This window comes from Aphelocoma coerulescens, chromosome 6, assembly GCF_041296385.1.
Source record: "Aphelocoma coerulescens isolate FSJ_1873_10779 chromosome 6, UR_Acoe_1.0, whole genome shotgun sequence".
In the NCBI taxonomy this organism is placed as follows: Eukaryota; Metazoa; Chordata; class Aves; order Passeriformes; family Corvidae; genus Aphelocoma; species Aphelocoma coerulescens.
The window spans coordinates 33,564,713-33,580,958 of NC_091020.1; the positions used below are offsets into that span (position 1 = coordinate 33,564,713).

Genomic DNA, 16,246 nt, shown 5'->3' on the forward strand with positions numbered 1-16,246 from the left:
CATACAGCAGTTATGACTTCCAAACCCGTGACCTGAGGTGAACTTTGTATTCTGTTAATAGCTCTGCAAATCACTGAGAAGACACTGGGTTCCTCCTCTCAGTGTGGAAAGACAACCTCAGGTCATTTCAGCTGGCCCAGGCTTGCTCTTGATCCCTGCAAAGCTGGAAGTCAGGAGGGTGATTTTTGCAAGAGAGGCTTGTCCCATCAATCATCTCCTCACAGCCAGCCTGGAGGAGATGAGGTATCACCCACAGTCACTGACATGCAACACAGGGACCATCAAGATCCACACCAGGTAGGCAGATAGTCCACGAAGCAGACAGTGCTTCATCCAGGGACAATTAAAAACAATTAAACAGGGAATAATTTAAAAACTCTTTTTATTTAGACCAACACAAGAGCTAGATAGGATTTATGAACTACGTTTTTTGGTTGGAGAGCCAATGTGTACTTTAAAGCATTGTCAGAGACCAAGAGGATACAGTCTGGAATACTGTGTTGTAATAATTTGTAAAACTGCATGAAACAGATTTTTTTAAACCAATTACTTCCCGTCTGTTCAGGGACAGATGAGCCCCCAGCTAAAATTCCTTTTCATTCCAGTGCTTGTAACGATGAAGATGAAATGTGATTTTTTCCTTCTAACAAATGCTCCAAAAAGCAAAACCAGAAAAAGCGTGTGTTTCTCTGTTAGGGAAAATAGGTCTCAGCATGCTGGAAATTCTGTGTTTTACTTACTTTCTACCACAAATGCCCCATTTTTAAAGAAATGAATAATGTAATAATTTTCTATGATTTATGTTTTCTTTTCTGCCTCATTTGGCACTAATGCTGTGTTATTACAAGAACAACTGTTCTCTGCAAAAAGAATGATCTTTAGACTTCTTATCCAAAACCTGTGAAGTCACTGGGAATGAACTGCAGAGAAAGGAAGAGAGGCCATGGACATGAGCAGCAGTTGAACTCTTTCCCACTGACCAGGCAGATTTCCTTCTTGTCTCTTGATGACACGGAGCTGCATTTTCCTGCACCTTCCCAAACAAAAGCTCTCCTCCAGGTAGGGTGCCAAGAACACGACTGGCAGTTTTCAGAAACGATAATGAAACGTGGGTCAAACAGGGCTCAGTAGAGTCCCATGAGCACAGTCAGAGCCTGGGGACGTCTTCACTGGCGAGCATCCCTGGGATTCGACACGGCCGCCTGCACCCTCATCAGCATCAGGATCACTGCAGTGCTAACGAGTGCCACAGCTCCCGAGCCCTCGAGGCTTCAGACATGTGCTGGCAAGCCGAACAGCAACGAGGAGCATCTTAACAATGAACTTGGAGAAGAATCTGCAGGGAATTAGTGTCAGGCGTGTGTAAGAGGGTTACTTTTCCCATCTCCAACACCTATAATTACATCTCAAATGTGCTAATAAAATCCAGTGGTTACAGTGGGATTTTTTTTTCTCTGTCAAAGTTAAGCATGCTGCCGTGACGCCTAGGAAAAATCAACTTTCTTACACTTCTACTCGCCATGCAAGCAGCAGAAGCGATGACGGTGTTCCCCGCTGGATCAGAAGGGCTGAGGTGCGCTCCTGGCTCCCGGGGACTGCCCCGGCCCTGCCGCCTCAGAGGTGCGGGGCGTAGAAGGGACCGAGGTACGCGGGGCTCAGGAAGGGAGCGACGGGGCCAGCGCCCAGCGGGAAGGGGGCGGCCGGCGGCACCAGCACGTTGGCGGCGGCGTAGGAAGGGAAAGTCTGGAAGGGCAGAGCGGCGGGGCCCGGCGGGCTGGGGCTGCCGCCGCCCGCCGCCGCCGCGGGGGATGCTGCGGGGGCCGCCCCGTCGGCGCCCGGGTGCTGCTTCTTCCACTTGGTGCGGCGGTTCTGGAACCAGATCTTCACCTGCGTCTCGGTGAGGCTGAGGGACAGCGCCAGGCTGAGGCGCTCGCAGACCGACAGGTACCGCGTGGCTCGGAACTTGTTCTCCAGGGCCACCAGCTGCTCGTAGGTGAAGGCGGTGCGCGCCCGCCGCGGCTTCCCGCAGCCCGGCTCTGCCCTCCGCCGCCGGGCGCTCCGCGGCGAGCCCGGCTCCTCCGGCCCGGGCGGGCTCCCGGTGCCGGTCCCGTCCCCGCTCGGGTCCTCCTCGTCGCGCTCCTGCCCCGCGTCCTCGGCGCCGCTCTCCGGCGGGGCGTGCACATCTAGGTGAGATCGCGGGGCTTGTCAGGGGGATAGCGCACTCTCCTCCCGGCCCCCCTCCGAACCCCGCGCTTCTGCTCCCACATCCCTCCCTCCCCCCAACATAAGAACAATCATTACAAATAAAATAAAATAAAGGGGAGAAAAATTCCGCCCGTCGTGCCAGAGACCCCCCCCCCGCGTCCCCTGCTGTGCCACCGCATCCGCGGCGGGGAGGGGGGGAGCCGTCGATATGGATTTCTTACCAATTAAAAAAGAAGTTATTAAAGTCCCCTTCTGAAGCGAAATAAATCCCCTCCCCCCCTCCCCATCCCTGCGCTAATGGAGTTTCAGATTTGCGAGGGCCAGATCGATAGATGTCATCTATTAAAGGTAAGTTTTAATCGAACAATATTAGGATCAGGCCGGGGGAAGGAGGTTTGAAGTGGGCACCTGCAAGCTGCGGGCAGGAGATAGGCGGGAGTCGGTAATAGGATATCGATCACCGGGAGCTAAGGCATCCTCCGGTGGGGACGGGCTGAGCAATTACCCAGCCGGCCGGCCCGCGGGCCGGGGCAGCCGACCGCTGAGGCCCCGGGGAAAGGAGCGCCCGGGGGCCGCCCTTGCTGGGGGAAAAACCCCGTGCGGTGCCTCGCTAAGAGCCGTCCGGCGCCGGGATGGGACGGCGGCGCGCCCTGATGTGCGCCCTCCTGCTCGGGCGGCAGAGGATGCTCCGCACTCCAGGAGCAGGGCAGAGCACACGGATATCGAGAACTTTTCCCTTTGCATCATTAAAATCCAGTTCCAGCCCCCCTTCCCTCGCCTCTGCGGGACCCCACGCGGGGAGCGCGTCCCGCCGGGCGCGGGGCCGGGGGTCCCCGTCTGCCGGAGCCTCCACCTGCGCGCCCCCGCCAGCGCCGGCCGGAGAAACTCGAGCGCGTTCCTACCATGTGCCTCTAGTTTATTCCTTCCGCTGCCGGGAGCAGCAGCGTCCTTTCCTACTTCAACTCTTCCCAAACTTTTCTCCCGCTCGCCCGAGCGGGGGGCGCTGCCCCAGCTCCCCGCGGCCGGTTCGCGTCTTCTGCTGAATTTCTGGGGATCCAGGATGTCTAAGATGGAGAAGGAGATTTTATGATGGATGGGGGCCGCCTTGGCCCCGCGGTCCGGGCATTCCGGCATCCCACCCCACCCTCCGCGCTTCCCGGAGACCTGCTGGCTCCCAGCGCGGAGCCGGCGGAGCGCAGCGCCGGGCGCGGAGCCGGGCCGCTCCCGAGCCGCACGCTCGGCGCTGGCGGCGCGGAGTGAGCGGCGGGGAGGAGGGTCGGCCGGGGAGGCGGAGGGGCCGGCGGCGGGGTGGGGGCAGAGGAGGGGGCAGCGCAGCCATTGGCACGCCGCCCCCGCGCCCCCTCCCCGCCGTGCTGGCTCCGCGGGGGCGCAGCGGGCGCCTCCCTCCATCCCAGCCTCCCGGCGACGGGGCTTTCCCGTTACCTGCCCCGGGCTGGGGGGGAAACGCGCAGAGAGGTGGGCCGGGGGCGGCCAGGAGCAGCTGGCACCAGAGCCGAGTCCTCCGCCGGAGCAGAGACGCGGCAGCACCGACGGCCGCTGGTGTCCCCCGGGGCCCGGAGAGCCACCGACTGCACCTGTCCCCTCGCCCTCTGCTGAGCCACCTGCAGCTCCCCCGCTCTGTGCGGGTCCAGCGGGGTGAGCCCTGTGTTCAGAGGCACCCAGGGTGGAGGGATGGCTCCTGCATCCCTCTGCTGCACTGGGCAGGATCCAAGCTCCAGGCGCTCCCTGTGCCAGCAGCCACTGTTTGAGATGTGAAGCTACTGCCTGGTCCTCAGGGAGAAACGAGCAGCTTTTTGTTTGGGAACAGCTTGGAATCAGTGTGGTTCAGACTCTGGGCCAAACTCCTGCAACTCACCCGTGGTGTTCACACTATTCCCAGTTAGTAGGAAGGGAAACTGAGGCCTGCCTGTGCTGGAGGAGCTTCTGTCCCCTGAGCAAACCCCTGAGCAACCCTCCCTGTCCTGGGGGGAAACACTCTGTTGCCTGTTCATACCTATAACTGGGACAGGGTAGGTGACAGCAGGCCAAGCCTGCCCACTGTGTGCCAGCCCCGTGACCACTTCTAGCCAGCCCTGCTTATTGAAAATGTGTTTGCAGTGTATTTTGGCACATCTGTATCTGTTCAGGGGATGCTTTTCCCTCTCCTTAGCAGTTCAGCATTTGGCAGTGCCACAAATCATTAGATAGATTAGGGAAAGGCACCCTTCAGCCAGGGCGGGCAGCCCTCAATAGGAATTCGCTACTCCCCCTGCTTCTATTCCTATGGAACAATGCAGAGCACAGCCCTCCTTCTCTTCACAGCTGTCTAAGCCTCAGCAGAATTGGGCTCACAAATAATTCTTGGCATAGGCCTTAAGATAAGGGGAGAGCAAGAAGAGGAGATGATGATGATGTGCAAGGGAGATGTGATTGAAATTGTATTAATTATCCAAGAGCCCATTTGGCACCGGCCTCTGGGGTAGACTACCACAAGAATGTAGAAGAGAAGGGAGCTCTGGCCTGAGGACTTCACACACACAGGCTAAAGGTGGCTAAAGCTTGGTTTTGGGGATGCAGGAAGTGGTGAACTAGGAAAAAAATCTGGTATGTGTGAGACTATAAATACTTCCGTTTGAGTTGTTGAGTCTGTGGGAGCTGAGAAGGCAAATTGCAGCACTGAGATTAATCTGTGAGCTAGCAGACATCTTCAAATATCATCAGCTTCACATGTGTATGCACACAACCTGCAAACATACATGCATGTGGAAAGGCACACACTCGCGGATTAGTTCCAGCACTCTGAAGTTGGTCCGTTTCCCAGCTCAGGCATTAAAATTCAGCCCAAGTGCTGTCTTTAAATTGCTTTGATGCTAGGTGGGTTTCAACCCTGACCTGTCCTGACGGCAAGTGATGGCTGTAACAAGCTATGGATCAATATTCATAGCGGGTGTCCTGGACTGATAACACTATCCAAGACAATGTTCACTATCGCTGCAGACAGCTGAGATATTGTGCCATTAGTAATGTTGTTTTAAATAACCTGATCCATTTCTGAGTCTATTTAATGAATTTCACAGTTTAGATATTATCTTTAGGGAGAAGCCAGAGGCTATTCCAGAAGCGGTGATGCAAATCAATGCTGCCAAGGCTCCTCTGCTTTTCTTAAAACAAAATGGACTATAATTCCACCACAGCTCCTTACACGTTCTGGCAGTCGTGGTGTGCTATTGATGGCATTAGCGAGGAGAATATATTTGGGGGAAAAAAATACTATCTGTAAAGCTGGAACACAGCTGATAAAATCTTATCTGTGTTTGTAAAATTCTTTATATGATGAGTCAGTGGAGGGGTTTTTTTCTTGGTTGTCATATGGATCATAGGATGCTTTGGGTCGGGAGGAACGTTAAAGATCGTCTAATCCCACTCCACTGCCATAGGCTGGGATACAACCCGCTAAAGCAGGTTGCTCCACACCCAGCTTGGCCTTGAACGCTCCCAGGGATGGGGCAGCCGCGGTTTCTCCGTGCTTTTCCCCCTGCCCCGGGCGTTCGAAGCGGATCGCATTCCCGGGGCTGCGGGGCGGAGCGGAGGCCGGGACTGCATTTCCCGGCAGCGCCGGGCGCGGAGCGGGGCGGGCGGAGCGGCGCGGCCATGGCGGGCTGGGGCTGGGCCCGGGCCGTGCGGGGGCTGCTGCTCGATGTCAGCGGGGTCCTCTACGACAGCGGTGCCGACGGCGGCGTCCCCATCGCCGGCTCGGCCGAGGCCGTGCGCAGGTGGGTGGGTGGGAGGCGGCCGGGGGGACCCGCGGAGACGGGGAGTCCCCAAAGCGCGGCGTGGGCTTGGGGCTGCACCGAAGGGCAGCTCCTAAAGGTGGTTGGAGTCCAGTCCCCGCTGTGCTGTGTAAGGCCCGGACAGGAAACGGGAGCTTTTGGGGGTTAGCTTGGTGCCTTTTAGGGTTATTTAGGCGAAGGGAGCCCGCAGACCCTGGGCTGATGGGGAGAAGAGGCCGGGGCGGTGCAGGAGGCGCACGGCGCGGGGTTCTGTGTTTGCTGCTGTCACCGCATGTGTGGCAGGAGCTGGCAGTGGGTGAGAGATCTGGCACCATCCCCTGGTAATCGTTTATTAAATATTACCCACACAGACACGGAGCTTCTGTAAATCGATTAACTTTTCTGTCAAATTAGCTGGGACTTCTTGCAGGGAATTTGCGACTCAAAAATGGAGAATGTCTGAGCTGGGGTTAATGATTGCCCAGCTTGGAAGTGACTCAAAAGCAACGCGTGGTCTTGGTTAGCTACTCCCAGTGCCCACAGGTGGGGAAGTCCTTCACTTTTAGCTGGGTGATGCTGTGCAGGTAGCACAAGCTAAGTAACTTTAACTTAACTAACTTTGATTAATTAGGTTGACTCAGCAGCGTGTCTGTGTTGGCCTTGCTTGACCAGAGGAGCAGGATGGGGCCAGGGAAGAGCAGTGGCCGCAGGGAGAACTTTGTTTAAAGACGAGTATTGATTGTGTGAATTTCTGGAAGAGCCTTTTGGCTGTGTGTGGTGTTTCACTCACACACTGCAGAAAATCCAGATCTGTTTCACGTGGCAAGTGTGGGATGGGGCTTGGAGCAACCTGGGATAGCAGAAGGTGTTTGTGCCCATTTCAGGGCATTGGAACTGTAGTGTTCCTTCCAACCCAAACCTTTCTGCGATTCTGTGCTGCTGCATGTACCCCACTTAAAATGTTTTAAATGTCTAAATTCTGATCCCGTGTGAAATACTGACAGTGCTGCTTGGTGAGCACCTCTGCAGCTTCTGTCCTCTGGGGTCACTCAGCACAGACTTGGGACAAGTGCACTATTGGGCAGGAAAATACGCAGGAAGAAATACTGAAACCAGTAAAACTAATCATAATGGGTTAGTTAAATATGTGCCTAAGTGTTGGTGGAACCACCATGGAAAGGCAGAACTGGAGATGATCCAACTGAAGTGGTAATAACAGAACTCTGCTGCTTGGGGGTTTTTTGTTTGTTTGGGTTTTTTGTGTTTGGGTTTTTTTTGCATAATTGTGTCTTTGTTCATATTTCTTGGTACACATGTAGGAGGCACAGGAGGTGTTATCAGGTGGATCAGAGTTCCCAGTGCTGTCAGAGAGCAATATTTGAAGTAAGTTTAAGGCTTACTGAGGCTCTTGGCCAGTTTGTGGTGCTCAGCTGGCCAGGGGAAGCTGCGGATGCCAGGACAGCCAAGGGGAGAGCAGCATTCCAAGGGAATTCAGTGAAACTAGGCAGAGGGAAAAGTTGTTTCTATTGAAATCCTGGTTCTTTCAAGGGATTGTGCATGTGCAGAGCACAGCCTGGGACAGCCCAGATCATAGCCAAGGCCTCCAGGCATGGCCAAACCAAGCATAAATAACAACAACTGCATTATTGCTGTCAGAGATCAGATCGTTCCTTTAAAAACCAGGACATATTCAATAATACCTGTATTGTGGATCACCAGATGCTTTTGACATTGGTTTTTTTGCTTCTAGATTTTAAACTTCATTTTCTGCCGGGTTGCAAGCTTTTATTTAATAACCTTTGTCACTGCATTTGCTGAAACCTCCTGCATGGAGGCCACATAAACTGCAGTCTAACTTACAGTAGCATCAGAAATATGCTGATGAAACAACAGTAAAACTCTGGCCTTGGGCTAAATGTAGGAAATTATGAGCTTTCTCTGGAAGTCCTGGAAATGTCTAAGCCCTTTTTAGTCACAGGAAGCCCTTGGCAGCTAATCTGACCTGGCTGTCTGTGTGGAAGGAGGGGCTGTAGGGGTCTTTGAGGAGAGTTTGGAGATGCAATCCAGCATCTGTCTCTGGAATGCTGTGCAGGAGAGGCTGATCTCATTTGGGCAGGATTTGGTGAGCAGTGGAGAAGCAGTGGTCGTAGCTGTGGGAACTGGGGACAACAGAATGGAAAAGTGCCAGGAAGGGAAAACAACCCCACCAAACCACTTTGTTCAGGTCATTCAATGTAAGTGGTGAAGAATAATCATTTTCCTTGGGTAAAGTCAAGTAGGCTTATTTATCTGCCTATTAGGTTAGTAATTGTTCTGGCTCACACCATTTAAAATCTTTATTGACTCATTATCCTATTGCCAGTTGGTCATTAATATTTGTGTCTGCATCACAGTACAGCTGGGTGATTTCAAGCAGACGGATCAAAGCTAAAAGGAGCTCTTTTTTAATTAATTCCTTTTTTTTTTAATCAATTGAAGAGTCATGATTGCATATAGAAAGGAATTTTATAACTAATTCAAATTGCTACGGTCCTCTGCTAAAAAAGCTGTCTAACATCTTTTAGTGCATATGTATGTCCAACAGAAATCTTAAACACCATTTTGATAACTCATAGTACAGATAAGGACTCTTACAACATGACAGCTGACCTCTTATTTTCAGACTGTCTTGCTACATCATCTCCCCCATTACAGCAATTAACTTAGTGTAACAACATATAGTACACTCCAATAAAAATGATAAGTAAACATACTAATTTGTCAGTGGTTTCATGTGACTGAAGCCATTCTGACCTCTTAAAACTACATTTGCTGCATTATTTCTCTTTTTTTCAGCCGAATTCTGCTGTGCAGTTATTTGAGTTGGTGTTTGAGAGAGCAGCAATGTAATTTCTGCCAGCAGAATTTGGCCTGGTTTCTCTTTGTGATGGCTGCAGAGGGGTGCTTCCCTCTTGTTTGTTTGTTTTTAGCTAACGTTACAGTCAGATGGAGCAGAAACATGGCCAGAGAAGCTGATGGACACTGCAACACCCTGAGCAAGGTGACATTTGGTAACTTCCCAGTGCTGTAGAGACCCTCCTGAGAAAGGAGGTTGGTATAGTTGGTATAACCTGTGGTGAAATGCTAAGTGTAACAGCTGGGAATGCTTTATTTATTGCTGATGTGCCTGCAGCCCTGATAAATCCTACCTGTGAAATACTGTAGGACCCAGTGCGCTCTGAGAGGGGGTTGGTGGGTTGGAGGCTGAGAACGTGAACTACAGGAGTGTTTGTTGAGCAGAGCTTATCCTGTGCCCAAGGGATGAGGTGAATCTGGATCCTTGCTACTCATCCAGGCTGTGGCAGCCAGGCACCCATGTGCCAAAGGGTATTGACACCCCTGGTTTAACCCAGGAGCCAGGAATGTCTCTAAATTCTCCAGGGACTATTGTTGTTATCTTTATGTGGGGATTTTAGAGCAGTGGGTGGCTAAAAAAAAAATCCAAAAGCGGCTCGATAATATATCCTTTTAAACTTTTAAGACATGATATTTATTGATTATTTAATTTACTGTGGCATATCTTTGAAAAAGTTTAGTAAACTCCACCCATCTCTTCCCAGCGCGTGCAGTTCACTGGCAGATGCTTTGGAGCAGATCTGAAAGCCCATGGACAAGATCAGAAAGGCCATCGGTGACTTAAAGGCTTCTCCTGGAGCCAGCCCTAACAGAGCCTCAGTGCCGTGCTGTTATTGTCTTAATCGATTTACACAGCATTGACACGAGGTGAGCTAGTTGCTTTTTATCTTACAAATAGCAGGGAGCTGGTCCCTTACAAGACAGAAGGTGGTTAAACATCCATAAAAGATGCTCAGGCTGTGCTCTGGCATTTGCATTTACAGCTGTGTGCTGATAGTGTGTCCATTAGCATATCCATATGAAAAGCACACAGTGGCTGGACGTTTACAACATCCTGTTGTTGGGCTGGGATAGTGCATCTGTTAGCACAGCTTTGTACAGAGCCCTTGAAAAGGGCAGCGGAAATCTGGGGAGCAGGGAGGCTGGGGAGCAGCTGGACAGTCCTGTTAAAATAAAATACCTGGAGAGTCTAACAAGGAGAAGATTGTGAGGAGAACAAGCGGAACTGGGACTGTAAAACAATTCAGGGCGTGGGGGTTCAGTCGAGTTGGGAGCTCACAAAGAGCCCTTTGGAAGTGTGTGTGCCACAAGGAGTAGGAAATCTTTGTTGTCACAGCAGATAGTGTGGCTTAGCACAGGCTGTGCAGATGTTCAGAGTTCCAAGGCTTGCTGTGCCTTCAGAACATGTGATAGTAAAGGAGTTGTTCCTCCTAGAAAGAGACCTTCAAGTAAACTATACAGACTCTTGTGTAAATATCTGTTCATTTGTTTTTTGTACTTGACTCTCTTTGTGCTTTCTACCCAAAGGAACCCAGTGACCCAGGTGTCACTGCCCTCCTGAAGCAGCAGAGACACAAAAAATGAAGCTCTTCTCTATTGTCATGTAGCTGTTCCCTGGCAGAGCCAGAAAGGGACCCAGGAACTGATCCTCAGTGGGTGCAGAGTTGTCTCAGCTCCACTCCAGTTTGTAACATTAGCTGTGGTCTCAGTGTGCTGAGAGCAGTGTGTGTTCCTAGCCCATATTTGCTTTCCTAATTAGCAGCGTTCATTATTTCTTTAAAAAGATCTGTGTCCCTGAAGTTGTGGGTGCTCACCTGCTATCTGCACAAATTGCAGGAGTAAGTGCTTGCATTTTTGGAGTTTGCACATCATTAACCTTTAGGGTCTCAGAAATAGAATTCCTTCTTTACAAACAGGTGCTGTTTGTGTACAAAGTGAGAATTCAACCCTGTCAAAGATAACTTGGTTTTGAATGAATTTTTAATGGAGTTTTAAAAATTAAATATTTTAATTTTTAATTAGCAGCTTCATAGAATCATGCAATAGTCTGGGTTGGAAGCAACCTTAAAGATCATGTAGTTTCAACCCCCTGCCACAGGCAGAGACCCCTCTTTTTGCACAGAATGAAAGCTGTTGGAGTATCATTCACTATGTTGTCCATAAAAAGATTTTGCTTAATGCAAATAAATATATTCCGGACTGGTTCATGCTAACTGAATCCCCAAAGATCTGATTTTTCCTTTGGCAGCTCCCAAAGTGGAGATTTACCAGCTATTTAAGGTCTACCAGAGTTTACTTATTGAACCACTTGCAGTGTGGTTAAAGTCTTTTAGGTGTAATACATTAAGCTGATTTGGTAATCTGCAGCCTTGAATGCATCTTGTAACTGAACTTAATGGACCAGAGAGATTTTTCTTATATTCTGCTTTGTGCTTCCTTTCTATAGATTCCCTTCAAAAGCATGTGTTATTTTTATTAAATACTGAATTCTCGATTTCTCTGTTGTGGCATATTGTTGCCTGCAGATCTGTTGTCCTCCCTGCTCTTCAGGGAGGTGGACTATGATTTATGGTGCCAGATAATTTGGGCAGTAATTCTGGTATCCAGCTGTATTTGATGGCCTTTGCAGAGAATTCATGACAGCACAGACTTTGTGTTTGTTTTAGTGTGCAACTTCCAGGATTTCTTTCTACCTCTGAAAAATTCAACATTATCAAAATGCCTAAATAAAAGTGCTGGTGGGTTTTTAAAGTTTGCCTTCAGCTACAATTTAGTGATTTTTTTTTCCCAGTTTTTGCTGTTAAACACTGTCTCAGAGTGATGCTTCCAGAGTCTTTACTTTTATAACTGTACCCTTCCTTATGTCACCCTTCCCACCCTTAAGTAACATTGGCCTCTTCTTGTGGCTCCTTCATGTGTGCCTATTAATCTGCTTTTATTCATGTGCAAAGGTAATGCCCTCCTATTTTTTAATCCCTTTTGCAATCCCTCCTTTGGATTGCCTCCAAATTATCCCCTTCTATATTTAGAGAGAGGTGAGCCATATGGGTCTGGAGAGGAAATTGTGCTCGGGAGATAGCAGATGTAGAGATGAGTTTCAGGCACAGGAATGCAAGAGGGATTGGGGCCAAAAAGTGCCATGTGTAAGGATTTGTCAGGGCAGCCTTGCTACGTGGAGCAGAAAGTTGGATCACCAGAGAACCAGGGCTTTAATGAGCCTGGCTGTACTCAGGACCAATGACAGGACAGCAGTGAAGGGAAACACCAGAGATCAGGGGACAAAAGTGGCATCAGAGACGTGATAGTAAGATTTAAGCAGTTTGGATGTGCTGTGATGGCAGAAATCAGAGGAACGGGAAGTTTTGGGCACTGGGGTAGAGAACGAACAACCTGGAGTTTTATCTGCAGTCCTCTGGTTGCATTGAACCCACTGAGTTAAAAACAGCAGGGAATTCAGTGTTTCCATGGAATTAGGAGAGGCTTGTGCCGTGTAAAGATGGGCAAAGGCTCTTATGGCCTCCCTCAGGCTTCTGAAATAATGACTTTGCCACTGGAATGGCAGGATTACAGATTTGCAGAGAAAAGATAGCACATGATTGCCACAGAATACACTTTTTAAGCAGAGCAAATTTACTGTCCCCCCACCAGGCATTTCCACAGCTGGACCCCAGAAGGGGTTATTGCTCTGAGCCAGTGCTGAGCCAGAAAACCCTTTTGCATCCTCAGGTGTGTGTGATGCTCCCAGGGAGGTAGGTTCTCCTGGGAAAAGCCTGCAAGATCAGGAAGTGTTTAGATGTTTTACCTGGAGCACCAGCACCCTGGCCCTTGCAGAGGGCACTAATATTAGCCCTGCCCAGGTGGGAGGATGGTGTTGCTGCACAAGTCCTGCTTTTACTTTGTGGTTTGGTTGCAGGTGCTGTTGATTCCCTGTGTTCCAGACAAAGTATTAGAGTGCTGACAGGTTTACACTGAAGCACACTGGTATTTGTCCACTGATGCCAAAGAGTCAAATAGCAAAAGTGTTCAACATGCTTTCTTTGAAATTAAAACTCCAAAGCACTCTGAAAAACCAAAAGCAGGATAAAAAACCAATTCTGGAAATCTCATGTAGCTCATTTCAAACCCCTTTGAAGTTGATGTTGGACAGTCTCCAAGCTCAGGCTTGTTGCCTCTTCCAGGGTTTTGCTTTCTGTCCCACTGCCCATCTGCACAGGACCTCTGGCTGTGGGCAGGGCTTTCCCCCTGCTCCTGTCTTAGGAAGAACCTTCACTGCAAAAGACAGTGGGGAAAGATGGGAAATCTGAAGTTTAGCCTTATACCTTTTCCTTAGTCTCTTCAGCCATGTGCAGGATAATGTGAATTTAAGGAGTGATGGTTCCCAGCCCAGATTCCAGGACCATTGCTTTTCCTACGGGTGTCACAACCTTTACATCATCTGAAAGAACAGGTTTTGTGTTTTATGTGCCCAAAGGCTGCCCATAAAGGTTGGCAAGGGCAGTTGGCTAAGTCTGCACAAGGTCAGTGAGGATGTCTAATAATTGTCCTAACACTTTACCTGTTATGGAACAATAATGAGAGTTTTTTCATTATTTTCGGGTGAGTGAGCCTGGCAGATGCTGACAGCCAGCAGATGTGTAAAGTTCGAGGTGATTTGTAAGGGACCGGCTCATCTGACGCATGGTAATTGCATTGTGGGACATTGTCACTCAGCCCCGTGTCCTGCTCCAGCAGAACGAGGTAAAGGTCAGTTCAAAGAGCTGCTGAGGCATCAGGGGCAGCTCAGGGCTGAAATTAAACCCCTCACATCCACCTCTCCCCTGGGCAGGTGCTCACGGCATGCCTGGAGCCAGGTGGGTGCCCTGGGTGGAGATTTAGGGATCATTTGGGTGACCAGGTGGTTGTTTGGCTCTGGAGTGGGCTTAAATCCCTCTTCTGGTAAGGCTGGTGTGGTAGCTCAGTGCTCATTTGTCCACTTTTAATTGGGGGCTTGGAAGTTTCTTTTTGTGACTTTTTCCTTCAGTGCCTGTGTGCTGTGGCAGCTCCCTGGCAGAGCAGGCGCTGGCAGCACAGCCTGTGTGACACACAGCTGGAGGGGACACTGAGCCTTCCATCTGCTCCCTGCTGCTCTGCCTGCTCTGCCAGCCCCTCCAAGAAGGGCTCTGAGAAGTTTCTTTTGCCACTTTAGCTGAGTTTGGCATTTGTCACACCCTGGAAGGTCAGAAGCTGCTCTCCCCTCATGCAGGTTAAATCAAGCTCATCGAGCTCCCCTGTTCCTGCTTGTGGGCATTAGGAGTGGTATGAGCAGTGATGTTGGAAATTGAGTGGATTTGTCTGATGCTGAGCCTGCTGATGGCCCCAAACAGGGAGGGAGAGGCAGCTTTGGGATGTCCACAGCTACCTGGACCATGCTGGGTCCCTGCACAGTGCTGCCTGTCCGTGTGCTCGCCTTGTGCTCTAATCAGGATCGATTCCTGGTGCTTATGGAGTTCAAGTGGGATCTTTAGCACGGCCTCGATGTGTGGGAGTCAGCTGAAGGCCTGATTGCATGGCTTGCCTGGGTGTGCCTGTGCTTCTGTAACAGACCTGCTGATAAATCTGTAATACGCTGGAGATCTCGATAAAACGTGTGTCGTGTATTTCATCTCCTGCTGCCCCATTCTTCTGTACTTGCAGGTACCTAATCCCTTGCTCTTTATCTTATAGGACATCACATTACAAATCTTGTTCTTTATTCTTCTCCTGACATCCCCACACTTGCCAGCAGTGGAAATCGGAGTACATTGCTTTGCTGGGAGTGTGAGCAGTTAGTTCAGAGGCTAGAGGTTTCCCTTGAAGCTTTGCAGCCCTGGAGACTGACTGAGCAAAGCATCTCACCTGGCAGACACAGACCTTCAAGCCACCTCTTTTAGTTTCTCCTGGTACAAAACCTGCCTGATCAGGGAAACCGAGGGGAAGGTTTGCTATAAACGTGATTGGAGCCAAGTTTTCCCCCACTTAGAGCTGTTGGTAAAAGCTCTCCCTAATTGTTTAAGTTCTGATTTAATAGTTGTTTGCTGGCCTGCAGGCTCAGGTCACCATCCCTGTGCTGAGCATCCAGGGGTGGATTCATCCCAGTGTGTGTCTGTGTGTAATCCTGAATGTGCAGGTGAGTGTGCCTGTTCTGTGCAAGGATTGGGCAGGGAGTTTACAGGGGGTCTTTTTAGAGATGCTAATTGGGAAGGAAAAGGTGGCTTTTCATCAGAAAGATATTTTTAGAGAAATAAGTATTGTCTAGAGTTTTTGTGGATTTTTCTTTCATTTAGTGTTCCGGGATGTTTTTGGAAGTCCTCTTCATGTGTCACCAGGTGACTCCCATTTTCTGTCCAGCTTGGCCTAACTCACTGTAGACCTGATCCTAAACATTTTCTGAGCTCATTTGTTGGGATGGTAATTGCTGGTGGCCACAAAGGCATGAAGTGTCCAGACTCCTCCTGCTTTGGTCAGTCCTTTCAGAAATGTCAGTCTGGTTTTCATTGAAAATGCTGAGAAAGAAGTGAAGTTTGTAATACAGGAAAACTGAATCTATGCTTTCACCAAGCTGACCTGTGAGGGTGCTGGTTTGTCTGTTGGTGCTGTCCCTGGATTCATTATTTTGACCTTTAGGAAGAGAAAAAGTAGATTCTAATTCAACAAATGCCTACTTCCAGGCAGTTGTGAATCATGGGATTTTTTTTTCCCCTGAGAGTGTGCAGAGAGGCTTTGCATTTAGAATAATTTTTTTTTTAACCATGGCACACTCTGTTAAAGTTTGTTGTGTCTCCAAATTACACTGCTTTGCTTTTTAACTCCAGCTGAAACCGTGTCTCGAATAACAGATGTGGAATATTGTCATCCCACTGTCACACCAATTGTTCATTGTTCTGAGAAGGTCACATCATAATTCATTAACAATAATTATTCCCTGGGTACACCCTGCACTTCTTCACTCAATTGCTTCATTAACTTGAGAGTGAATCTCACATTCGGTGCTCCAATCAATGAAGATATATTTATAATGTACAAGTGGATGCTATTAGTTACAATATATTAACTGCCTAATTTAAAATAGAAAAGCTATCTTTATGAAGGGCAATTAACCACTAAGTGTAATTGATAATTCACATATCTATGATTAGGAAAGACAAATAATAAGAAAGAAATGAATCACCAGCATTATTAAAGAAGACACTGGCATGCAGTTTTAATGAGCAGAAGGGGCTCTCTGGGTCAGGACTGGATTTCCAAGAATCCTTTGATGGAAAGTTCATCATCAGATCTGTTGTCTCAAAGTGGTTTTGGTGTTTGCACCAACCAATTGAGATCATCTTCCCTACAAAATGGACCCAACATGTATTGTA

General features: G+C 49.4%; 2 protein-coding genes across 4 annotated transcripts in view; one reads left to right on the forward strand and one right to left on the reverse strand.

The window, feature by feature from the left end:
* Positions 1-408: 408 nt before the first annotated feature.
* Positions 409-3,544, reverse strand: NKX1-2 (NK1 homeobox 2). The gene is given in 5 exon segments (XM_069020470.1): positions 409-2,183; positions 3,108-3,269; positions 3,370-3,448; positions 3,450-3,496; positions 3,499-3,544. Coding segments are annotated over 5 exon segments (903 nt in total). The 3' UTR covers positions 409-1,614.
* Positions 3,545-5,843: 2,299 nt separating this feature from the next.
* LHPP (phospholysine phosphohistidine inorganic pyrophosphate phosphatase) overlaps positions 5,844-16,246 on the forward strand; it is a 72,723-nt gene continuing 62,320 nt past the window's right edge. For all 3 annotated transcript variants that reach the window (XM_069020226.1, XM_069020225.1, XM_069020227.1), the window contains exon 1: positions 5,844-5,978. In XM_069020226.1, the coding sequence (XP_068876327.1) occupies positions 5,857-5,978 (122 nt within the window). In that variant the 5' untranslated portion in view covers positions 5,844-5,856. The remainder of the gene's footprint in view (positions 5,979-16,246) is intronic.